Genomic DNA, 13,246 nt, shown 5'->3' with positions numbered 1-13,246 from the left:
CAAAAACTTTACACGATCAAGAATAATATAGCAATTTAAAAAATCTAGAATTAATTACAATATCCTGGAATTTTTAATCTAGAATTAACTATCCAGAAATCTATAATAATCCAGTTAATTCTGCATTAACTAGAATATTCTGGATTTTAGAATATAGAATTAAAACTTAGAATTCTATATTCTAGAATTAACTAAAACATAAAATTCTAGTTCTAAACTGTAGATTCTAAAAATATTCTAGTTAATTCTAGAATATAGAATTAACTAGAATATTTTTAGAACCTGCAATTTAAAATATCCAGAATAAACTAGAATCTAGAATTTAAAAACAACAGAATTAACTAAAATATTGTAAATTTTTAGAATCTAGAATTTAAAAGAAATATTCCAGTTAATAGAATTCCAGTTAATTCTAGATTCTAGAATCTCTATTTCAAGACCGAAATTTTGGTAGTTTGAGTTAAAATATTGGAGATAGAGTCATAAAATCTACAGTTTAGGTTCGAGGTAAAGTTTGAATTAAAACTTTGTAGCTAAATTTATTATTCTAGAGTTCTAGAGTAGCTGCAATACGCAGTTAACCCTGGAATTACAGGATCTTGAGATTAAAAAAAATTATTCTGGTTAATCCCGAGATTCTTCAATTCTATACTTAACTGGCGTATATTAGCTATAAATTCCAGAATCCTGGATTTATCTAGAATATAAGCTTTAAGAATTCCGTATTTTTAACTCAAATAATATTGTAGATAAATTCGGAGTTCTATAATTTGAGTTAAAACGCTTTTTAAATCCGAAGTTGTGAATCTAGAATTAACATATTCTAATTAAATCCAGGATCCTAGAATCTGAATCTATATCTAAAATATTCCAGTTAAGTCTAGAATCACAGAACCTCGAGATAAAAGTACCCCAATTTAATTATAGTAGTTTATATTCATCGTATTATAGATAAATCCATAGTTATAGAATTTATAGTCATAATATTAAAACCATTATATTCGGAATTACAAATATTCTAGAGTTAAAATAAAAATTCTAGATATGTTTAGAACATTCTAAAAGCTTAAGTTCAAACATTATAGAGAAATCCAGAATTCAAAAATATAAAGTTAAAGTGTTTCGGAATTAAAGAGTTCAGAGTTAAAAATTTTCCAATTAAATTTAGAATTACAGATTTTAGAGCCAAAATCCTCAATTGTAGAATCACGAATTAAATCTGGAATTATAAAATATACATTTAAAATATTCTAGTTATAACAAGAATTATAATAAAATTTCCAGTTAAACTGGGACTAAAGCATATAGCGATAACATATTCTAGATAAATTCAAATTTCTAGAATATAAAACTACAAATGCTAGTTAAATCTGTAGTTAAAAATCTGGAATTAAAATCCATTTAAATCCTTCGAAGTTTCTAATTAAATTCTACAATGAAGACGATTCGTAACGAACCTAATTAACAAGAAAACGTTAATATTTTAACATAAATTTGGATTTAGAATTACATTTTTCGTGTATTAATTCTATAAAAATTCTAGAATTACAGTAGAAGTAAGATAATCAGGATAAACTCTTGATAACAATCATAATTCTCTGAACAAAACGGTAAGATAGATCAGATCGACTACTACATCACAAGGTTATTATCGATGATTTTATCTTATATATTAACAAATAATCAAGATAATTCTAGAAGATAATCAAGAGAATCTCAATCATCTTGGTAGAATTCAAGATAAATTTACTCCTCTTAATTTTTTCCTCCTCACTTAATTTTTTTTTTCTTTCGCTTAATCTTATCAGAAGATAAACCACAAGAAAAAGGGGATTATCTCTCCATAAACAAAGATAATGAGATTATTTTCAGATAATTTAGATATAATTAAATTTTAAATTGTTTAAATAAACTCGAGTAATCTCGTTTGTGGATAAAGCAACTGGAAGATAATCTCATCATCCTGTTGGAGGTGTTAAGATTTTTCTTTTTTTTATATAAATAACAGATTTCGTGAGGATAATTAATATATAAAACTTAATGATAATTGAATAAATTAAGATAATCAGATTATTAAATTAATTTATATGAAAAAGACGATGTGTCAGCCCTTAAAAATTAGTAGTTTCTGGGGACAATTCATTAAGATAAATCTGAGATGTGGAGGATAATGTAGAGATAATTGTGATCATATGAAGGTATCTTCACAGAGATGTGGAGGATAATGATAATTGTGATGATATGGATATTATTTCCACATTATCCTCCATATCATCACAATTATCTCCACATTATTTTCCTCATCTCTGTGGAAATATCCTCTTATCATCACAATGTGGAGATAATTAAATGTAATTATTATAATTTAACCGGAAGATAATTAAAAAACTTATCCGAAGAGAAATTTACATTTAACTGGATAAATTATTTTGAAAATTATGAAAATATTCCGCATCATTCAGAACTTTTACATCTGATTATCTCGGATGCTGAATGAAAAATAAGAGATTAAAAGTAATCATCATCCGATTACGTCTCGTATAAATGTAATCTGATAATCTTTACTTGTCATTAACGAAAAATTACTTTAAGGTAATCTTCGAATGGTGACTAACTACTACTACTAAAGCGAAAGAATAAAGTGATAATGGAGGCTAATGAATATTATGAAAGACCAAAAAAAAAACCCACTAGAATATTAGAGGATAACGGAGGTAACTTTTTAAAAATGAAACTACCTCCGAATTACAGAATAAAAGAGTACAGAGAATACAGAGTAGTATTAACGTTTAGTCGTAGATCTATTTTTAGAGGTAAACTTCAGAAAATAACTAAATCTATAAATGGCAGTTATAGTTCGACTCAAACACTAGAAAAACATGTAATAAAATGAAAGAAAATAACTTATCAAGAGCAGAAAATCTGAAAGTGGAAACTAATTTGTTTAACAATGTTTTCTACTAATCAGTAGTGTTTTGGGAGTAGTATTAACCTCCAAACACTACTAGGGAACAAAATAAGCAAGTTATACAAAGGAAAATGTCACAAACAGCACAAAACTGGAGTAGATTAAGAGGGGAACATACTAAAACTATGAATTGATTGCCGCCCAGACAGAAAATTAAAAGAAAAAGATAATTTACCACACGAAAATGAAACATCCTACATAGAAAACCGGTAAAAACTCGTTAATTAGCCAATATACTATTGGCAAAACTACAGTATGTAAAGAGTACAAACAATAAACATCGATTTCTCTCAACACAGACCTTGCCGGTCGGACAGTAATCTGACATTTTACTACGATTTGTCACCTGTGCACCCTCATTTAAATCCCTTCTGTCAAACGGCAACATCTTAGTTTCCATCGAGTGGCAAACATTTCTCGATTCCTCGTTTCGAGTTTCTGGCTCCACATTCAAGTCGCCTCCATTGCTAATACCTCGAGTAACGTTTGCACTGGATAACAAAGCGACAAGCAAGAGGAGCAATGTGTCAAGATAGCTTAACCAACTACCGTTAGAGATGGCTTAGAGTGCGCTTGTAATTAACTTTAATGGTAAAAGGCATTTCGAAATTGCGCATGTATTAGGAGAGACTGGAGCGGGGGGGTCGAAAATGGTATTTTTCCTTTAGCATCACGACGACGTTCTGAGTAAAGCGGATTATCGAAGTGCGTGTTCTGGACGCAGTTGTCAGGGAGACCAATAGAATGCCGCCAAAGCTTTGTTGCAGAAAGAGATTTGGTATTATTAATCATTGGCTAACTAATACGATTTTCCTGAAAGGGAACGAATGATGGACCATTGGGAATGATGAGGGAAACCTATACAGGAATCGCTGCTTAAAGCCTGTAGGATATTGAGTTATGTATAAACCTTATTGGAGTATTGGAATCTGTGCAATTTAACTGTACGGAGAGGGTATCTTCGTTGGTAAAAGCTAAAATCACCATACCAGAGAGACAACGTACCATCGTCTTTGTCAGTATACGTACAGTTTACAAATCTGAAGCTTATTAACGTCGTTCACACCGATACGAACACGAGTTAAATATATTTATTTGATTTGTCTATTACAAAATCATCTCTTAAGATCTATCTACATCACATTAGTTACGCAAGTGCATAAGTAATGATGCGTAACATCAATAGCTTCTCATACTTGCAAGAGGGTTAAAAATGCTTTAAATTTTAATCCTGTACAGCGTAATACATACAAGATCAAAAATATTACATAAAACAATCAAAAATTTATAAGATAATATATTAATTCTTAAGAAAAATTCCCACGTTATGAAACAATAACCAATTCTTTCCCTCTTTCTATCAATCACGTCACTCCAGACATATTAAAATTAGAGAAAATGACAATAGAATCTCTAGATGTGTGTACTCCTCAAATATATTATAACATCTAATAATAAATTTTAAATATAATCGAAATTGTTAGCAACATAAGAAATAGTATCAGCAATATAACAAAAAAAAGTATATTTTAGAATGACGTATAAACTAAATTTGGCATAATCTTCAAAGCAGGGACTTAATTAGTAAAGAGTAATAAAGTTAGAAATTTTCGTCAATTTTATACAGCAAATAACACGCGTGCCTGTCATTCAGAAAAGCAGAATAAGTTTTCTAATAAATCCGTTCCAATAATTAAAATAATTTTTAAAAAATCACAAAAGACAACAATTTAAAAAAAACACATTGTTGAAATTGATATATTTGCATTTTATTTGCATTTTTTAAGAGCAGGTGTTCAAAACAAATCAATTTCAATAATAAATTTTGTAATTTATTGTTGAAACTGACATTTTTCCCTCCAAATAATCATTTACAGAAATAGATTATTTAAATTGATTAAAAATACAATAATATAATTTCGTCTATTTCAACAATGGAATAGATAACAATTACAAGAAACACAGGGAAAAAATTAATCAATTTTATTTTTTATTTTTTTAAAAATTACAAATTAAAAAAAATGCAAATTAGTGAAAGAAATGAAGTTAATGATGGATTTATTTTTAAAACTATTATTAGTATCCACTGTGTATCAGTGGCTTAACTAAGATTTTACTGTGGAGTAATCTGGAAGGATAACGTAAAAATTACAAACGGAATTAAGCATACCACAAAGGGGTGGTTTAACACCAACATCACATCTAAGCATGCTACTACTGCATATTTATTATTAAGCTGTTTTCCTTCCATTTTTCATATTAATCTTTTTATATAAAACAATTTTAACATAATATATGCTCTCGATTTTAGTAGTTTCTTGCCCCTGTACATCATACTTTTCCTGTTAATACTGAAGTCATGCCGGCAATGTATCTAACACCGTTCAGGAGAAAATGTTTAAATTGAAATAACGTGACTTCCCATGCCGGAAGTCACGTTATTTAAATTTTAAAAGTTTATGTATAGTTAATCTAGGCTTCCTGCCAATATTTGATATCGGCTTTCTTCTATATAACTCCTTCTTGGAGATTGAGACTGACAGACAAACGGTAACAGTGGGAATTTATAGATAGGTCTACAATTTAAAAAAAAATTAAATTAAAATGCAAATTAAATAAAACAGCAACTAATAAAGATAATGGATTCATTTTAAAATTTTTATTATTAGTTTCTTTTATAGGAGGAGTGCACATATATATAATTTATTTATGTAACTTTGTTTGTTTTTCCTTCCATCTTTTACATTCATCTTATCTGTTTCTATGTAGGAGCATCCTATCAATTCCTGGGAGAGATGAAAAATTTACTTTTGTACATCTTTCAAGAAAGTCATCCTCGCTGTCTCTCCCTTCACGGATGTGGCTATCGTGTTGACAGTAGATGATGGGTTTTAGAAATTTTGATTACTCCACATTGAAGAATTAATTTTGATATCCCCGAAAATATTCTTTTTACGAATGGAATAAAATAAATAAATAAATTGTCGAGTAAAAAATACACTTAAAATTCATTTCCAATTAATTAATTAATTGACAAATTAATTGGCATGTGTTAAAATAATTTTTTTTAAATTCCTACTCCGAGACGAAATAACCAATTTTTTTTTTCCTTTCTTAAAATTAATAATAATAATAATAATTTTAATTTAGCAATTAATATTTCAAAACGTAATTAATTAATTAATTATTCTATTTTATCGAGTTAAAATATATAAAAAATTTGCATTTAAAAATTGATAAACCTCGTTATAATTAATACTTAATAAAGTAAATTAAATTTTAATTATTTTTTAAATTGAAAATTAATTTTAAAAACTTAATAATTAAAAAACTATTTATATGTATATATATATATATATAAATTAATAATAATAAAAGGTAACAGTGAGTTATTATTCCTCATAAAGTTCGTACAGATATCAAATATCTGTATAAGATAATGAACGTGTGTTTGTCTGTACTTTTTATATTGCATAATCATCGAATTCGTGATGTATTTTTGTCTTTTGTTACATTTTAATTATTTTTCTCGTAACTCAATTTAGAATTTTAATGATTGACAAGATACTATTGTTTTCTCTTGATATTACAAAATGGTATATGATATTCTAGACATTATTTTCTTCTCTTTACGTAAAATAATGTTTATTATTATAATTATAAAACATAATCTAGGAGCAGCAAATGTAATTTTAGAATCGTGCTAGATTATACAATAAATTGTTTATAGAGTCAATTAAATAATATAACGAAGAGGTTCAGTTAACAATTGCTTTTTTTGTGTTTAAAATAAGTTTAATTCTGTTGTTTAGTATCTTGTAACAAGCATGTCTAAGTTAAACAATGGAGATATTATTACGTTTTCTTTGTTTAAATATTCTGTTTCTTTAATGAAGATTGAAAAATACAATTTTAATAATGTGTAAATTTCTACATTTTTTTTTAAAACAACAAAAATACAAAAACAGAAAGTAAAAAAGAATCAGTTTCAAGAGGAAAACAAAATGTCGTTTTCAACAATGTGCAAGAAAAAATTAGTTTCAACAATTCGAAAAGTACAAGAGTTGCGTAACTTTCCAGGCAAAACTATTAAAATTTTGCGTGGCGCCATTTGTTACGGGATCTTATTTTAAAAGCTTTTTATATTATTAATTATTACAAAATGCCAGAAACCTTAATTTGGGGATTAGAGACGAGTTTTACATAAAGTTGTAAATAATGTAAGTTGTAAATGAGTAAATTCTTCATTAATTCCGACCCCACTCGATACGACATGATCTTCCTCTATCTTTCCACGTACTCGACCTTTAACCACCCTAATACACAAACCTCCCTTTAAAATTTCGTGTTTTAAAACATACAGGTGAACGAAATTGTGCCCCTCACACAAACAGTAAAAACTCATTACACAGAGTCCAAAAATGTAAAAATGTTCGGGGGTCATTTTCTGATCGATCGTCATACTTTCCCTGTGTTATATATAACAGACGGGGAATAAAACTAGATTTAATAATGTAACAAGCATTAAAACAATTGGTTTCAACAATGCGGAAAGCACTAACAGAAGGTGAAAACACTAAATGTACTGTACAAGAGGGAAATTAGTCTCAGTAATGTGTAAAGCTCTAAAAGATTAAGTTTTAATAATATAGAAAGGACTAAAAGCTAAATCATAATATGGAGGAAAGCATTAAAAAATTAGTTACAATAACGTATAAAAAAAATAAATAATTCGTTTTAATAATGTGGAAGGCATTAAAAACTGAATTTCAAAAATGCAAGCGTAAAATAATTTAATTTTAGCAATATAAAAACTCAAGCGTAAGTTTAAAAGTTAGGCGAATTGATAGCATAAAAACTCGAAATGTCATTTTTATAATACCCAAAAAAAGAGCAATTTAAACAATAAAAATACAGAAGAAAATATTTTGTAACAAAGAATAAATTTATGCGCTGTTTAATAATGGTAATATCAAAATATAGAAAACTCGATTTAAACAATGTAGACAATAAAAAAAATCCTAAATTTCACTGTTAAAATATAAAAATCAGTTTCAACAATATAAAAAATATACAGGAAATAATCTATTACAACAATATGTAAACAAAGCATTAGTAAAACAGACGACAATATAAAAAACACAAAAAATCAATTTCAACAATGAAAAAAAGTAAAAATATCACTTTCAAGAGTGGAAAAAAAAACGCAAATAATTTAATTTAACATTAAAAATTGCAAATCATTTATTTTAACAATGAAAAACGCAAATAAATCTATTTCAACAATGAAAAAATGTAAAAAATATCAGTTTCAACAGTGGAAAAAAACGCAAATAATTTAATTTAACAATAAAAAAATGCAAATAAATATATTCCAGCAATGAAAAATGCAAATCTATTTCAACAATGAAAAACGCAAATAAATCTATATCAACAATGAAAACGCAAATAAATATATTTCAGCAATAAAAAATGCAAATAAATCTATTTCAACAATGAAAAAAAAACTGTAAAAATGCCAGTTCCAACGATGAAAAACGTTTAAAGTCAATTTACACAACAATAAACAAAAGAAATTAATTATTAAAAATATAAAAGTCAATTTCAACAATACCAAAACAAACAAAAAAAAATCACTTCCAACGCAATAACGAATAGGCCTTTAACAGAAAAACATTATTTTTTTTTAACAATGCAAAAAGAAAAACACTAAAAATTCAATTTATAATTTTAAGAAATTTTGAAAGGTTGTAAAAGCGAAAATGATTCTTTTCCAAAGGAAGCAATAAGTTAATAGAAGTAAGAATTTACGATTTCTGCCCCATAAGTAGTCTATATAATAAGGAAGTGTCGAAAGGACAAATGTCGCATTCAATCAGAGTTGTATACAGAGATGATGAATACGCGCGTGTCTTTAGTACAAGTCATAGTTAGAAGACTAACATGAAGAATTATGACGTAGTAAATCCAAGTTTCAGTCTCGGTATGACGTCGTTATGGTGGACCATTGGTCAGTCCTAACGAGTGTCTCCGTTGAAAAAAATACGAGTGACGCACTAAGTGATCCACTGAAAATTTTTCTTCTTATTTGTTTATTATTTTTTATTAAAAATTCATTTATCTGTTTACGTTTTAATTTAATTTATTTTTTAATTATATAATTTCGTTTTACTTTCGAAGGTGTAGAGTACAGGAAACGTTATTTTAGTGTGTTTTAATTGCGTAAAAAGGTCTCGATATATTGTATGTAAACGGTAACGTATACATACAATTATTTATTATTACGTTGATGTATGTTACTCTTGCTGTTAGATTGAGTTTATTACGTTGCATTTATTGTTACGTTATACGTTACCCACATCAATTTAATTTTGTTGTTGCGTGTTACGATGTAACGTTCTCAAATATTAAGTTAATTGTTACGTTAAGCGCGTAAAGTTAAGCTTTTCACACTTTGTGTTATGTTGCATGTGTTACGTTTATTAATTTAAATTTATTGTTGCGTTAATTGTTACGTTTACATTTATTGTTGTGTTAAGTGTGTTACGTTTATCGCTCTTTATTGTTTCGTTACTTTCTTGAATTTGTTACGTTATTATTCACTACTTTACAATACGCATTTAATTTTCAAAAATTAAAAGAGTGTCTAGTATTAAATCGAGGAGAAAGGAACTTAAAATATTTAAATTAAATCAAAGTGTAATATTTGGCAATTGTTCCTCATAATAACGACTCAGAGAACTTAATAATTTTACAAGAAAATCGCAATTAAATGGCCAAAGATAATTGAAGCAGCAGTAGATGACGTTACGCTAGATTGAAAACAATAATATAAAGAGTTGAGGTACAGTACAACTCAATAAGGTCAATGGGGTAAGTATAATACTCCAAATAATTAAATAATATAGAGAAAACAATAACATATAGAATATAAGGAAAAAAAATGAGAGAGAGAGAGAGAAGAGGGAGAGAAGACCAAAAGAAGTTCACCATGACAACGATATACCCCCAGAGGATCTTTCCGGAGTGGAGCAGCAATTAAAACCTACTTAAACGATGGAAAGTGGGGATCTGTTGAAACCTAAACTCCACAAGGATACAACGGTAGGGCAATAGCAAAAGATATAGCTTTGAATTACCTGATTATGCACTACGTAACACGATCCACCGAAGGGAATATAAGTAACAATCCATAGAAATAGAAGAGGAATCTTCATTATGCAATAATTATTACCGCACCCACCATAGACCTTTGCAGGGGATTAATCAACAGGTTGCTATAGCAACCCTTCATTACTCAGACTTTTGAGATCGCAGGAAAATCTCTCTCTAGAGGATTTTCTAGATGGAGAGTAGAATGTTGGAAATTGCAAATTTTCAACCATAATATAATATATATAAAGATTTTGACTAAAGCTTTCGGTAAATCTTTAATAGTTAGCGGAAATAATTAATTTCTAGGAGATTTGAATCGTTTAACATAAGTTCCGAGTAAGATTTGTCGTTAAATTTTTTTAAAAATATCTCCTCTAGAGACTATGCAATCCTTAGTAAACCGATTATTCTAATTTTTAAAATATATTTTTTTCTAAAATAATATAAGGTTAAATTCAGAAATTTTGATTATATTTTGATATTATAGACTTATCTGTAAATCATGAAATAATTTCCTCATATAAGTCTATTTTGAAAATTAACTATTGCTAATTTTTATAAATGGTTACGACATACGACACTTTAAAAGTTAGCTTCAAGTTTCTCGGTAAAATCTAGAAAAAATTCGTTACAGAGATGCAAAAATTGCAATCAGTTTTGACTATTTCAGCAAAAATTAGTCAAAAATGCACGATAATGTTCACAAAATGTTAATAAATAAAGAAAATTTGGCTTCAAGAAAAAATTCAATTCGTAAATATATAGTAAACGAATTAAATTTTAAGCAAAAGCAGAAAAAAATTCAGCTATAATTTAAAAATACACAAAAAAAACACAATTTCAACAATGCAAAAAATGTCAATTTTAACAACGTACAGAAAAAAAATCAGTTTCAAAAAAATACACAAATAAAATTCAATTTTAAAAAACGAAAATAATCAGTTACAACAATGTAACTGACTTTTTTCTTTTGCGTTTTTTAAAATTGGATTTTTTTTGTATTTTTACAACAATACAAAGAAACAAATCAGTTTCAACAATGCACAGAAAGCAATCAATTTCAACGATTCTCAGGGAAAAAAAATCAATTTTAGTGATGAGTGAAGTACTGTTGAAGCATCCATTTTCTTTCAAAAAAAAAAAAAAAAATATATATATATATATATATATATATTCTTTAAAATATATAAATTATCGATATAAATCTATATAATTAAAGAAATTCCACCTATTCTATAATTAATTATAATCAGTTTTGTATTGTTAAATTAAATTTATCAGGATAAAATTCATTGTCATCAACGATACACTCGACTCATCGCGATATATAATTATAATTATTTAAATTAATTATTATTTTTTTATAATTAATTACACTTTAAGAATGACTTCTGTTTTAGAGAATATAATCAGTAACATTATTCATTGAATGTATTAATTATATAATATTGTGATTTAAAGTAACAGCATTCAAAACATAAATTAACTCTCCTTTTATTTAATACGAACCTGTTACAGGGGATGTAAACTATTTCTCTGTATCTATAACTGTTAAAGAGGTAGATACAGAGGGTTGTATATATAGATAAAGAGGATAGATTAGGTTATATGGTATACATAGAGTTATGTATACATAAAGGGGGTATAGGTAGATTAGGTTAAAGGGGTATAAATACGAGATTTATACATCTACGTTATTATAAACTGTTAAAGAAGGATATATTTTTATTGAATATAAATGAGACATTAGAGTATATTTACGCATCTATATATAAACATAAACGGTATAGAATTCTAACAAGTTTTATATAACTAAGCCATTAATTCGAGCTTAATGTCTATAAAAGAAGGAAATTCATCCTTGATTTCGTATACGAAAATACTCAGCCGCATCATTACTCATCCCAAGAGATGCGATCGTGCACTTACCTTATCTCCAATTCCCGCTCCTTGTATCTCGATACCAACGGCAGACTTCAGTTGTTCGCTAAGTTCCTCTGCAAAAACAATTCATTAATTAATTCTACACCTACTCACGTTACTTATAAACTATTAGAAACACGATTTTATTATAAAATAGCGACGTTTATACACCTTTCGTGACGACATTTTCATCAGGAGGGAAGGATTTCGATCAGGAAAAAAATACCCCCCCCCATCAGCAGCTGAAAAAACTTCGTCTTCAGTATAAGAGCAAGGAGGAAAGTAATTATTGAAGACGTAGACAGGGAAAGGGGGGTAGGAAATAGGAAAATTTTTCCAGATTGTTACGCGAAATTATATATTTTACTATATGAAAATATCGATGTAAAAGTAGAAGGTTTCGGGGGGGGGAAGCTTAGTAATCCCTTAATGCGTTCTTCAGAAACTTCATCCCTTTTCATCAGAGTCGAAGCAGCTAATTAAAATCCGACCAACTAATTGGAGAAAACAAGAAGAAAATCTCTCTAACCCTCCCATTTCCAATCTAAACGAACTGAAGAAAATTATAGGGTATTAAAATTCTGCACCAGGTACCCTAACGAGCCTGTGTGACGTCTTTGTCGGTCAGATGACAAGTTTGAACAAATGTAAAAGAGGGTTAAAATGCCAGAGACGTGGGGTTGTCTGGTGACTCAACCTTCAAGAATATGTGTTAAGAAAGATTTGCTAAACAATGAGAATGAAATTGCTAATTATTAGTTTTATCCGCTTTGCTAATTCGATGCTCGTAAATCAACGTTGACGCTTTGGATGGGGAGAGATTTAATAAGGAATTTTCTCATTGAATACCGTTTTATTTGGATCAAATGTTGTAAATTGTTATAGAATTTTTGATTTCTCTGCTAACTACACGTAGAAAAGCTTATTTTTGATGGGGAAGATCGCCAATTCTTCACTTTTATAATTATAATTTCCTCGTTCTGTGTGAATATAATTTAAATTTACAGCCAAGTTCTTCCATTTATTAGAAAAAATTTATGTTTTTTGACTCATACTTTGGTGGGTGGCCTTATAATCCTCATATTTTAATTATAATATACCTAAATTTTAATAGAAATTCTGTTATTTATGGTGGAAAACCCTTTAGTACTGATGGAGAAGGCCTCGTGATTCGAATCTTCTGTTTAAAACGAAGTTATG

General features: G+C 28.0%; 1 protein-coding gene across 1 annotated transcript in view; it reads right to left on the bottom strand.

The window, feature by feature from the left end:
• IA-2 (tyrosine phosphatase IA-2) overlaps positions 1-13,246 on the bottom strand; it is a 126,802-nt gene that overhangs the window by 72,667 nt on the left and 40,889 nt on the right. Inside the window, exon 13 of the mRNA XM_067285529.1 lies at positions 12,053-12,120. Within this exon, the coding sequence (XP_067141630.1) occupies positions 12,053-12,120 (68 nt within the window). The remainder of the gene's footprint in view (positions 1-12,052; positions 12,121-13,246) is intronic.

Source organism: Centruroides vittatus, unplaced genomic scaffold (assembly GCF_030686945.1).
Source record: "Centruroides vittatus isolate TY-2023 unplaced genomic scaffold, ASM3068694v2 scaffold_2707, whole genome shotgun sequence".
Taxonomy (NCBI): Eukaryota; Metazoa; Arthropoda; class Arachnida; order Scorpiones; family Buthidae; genus Centruroides; species Centruroides vittatus.
The sequence above is the reverse complement of the archived record's forward strand: the minus strand, read 5'-3'. Positions and strand labels throughout refer to the sequence as shown.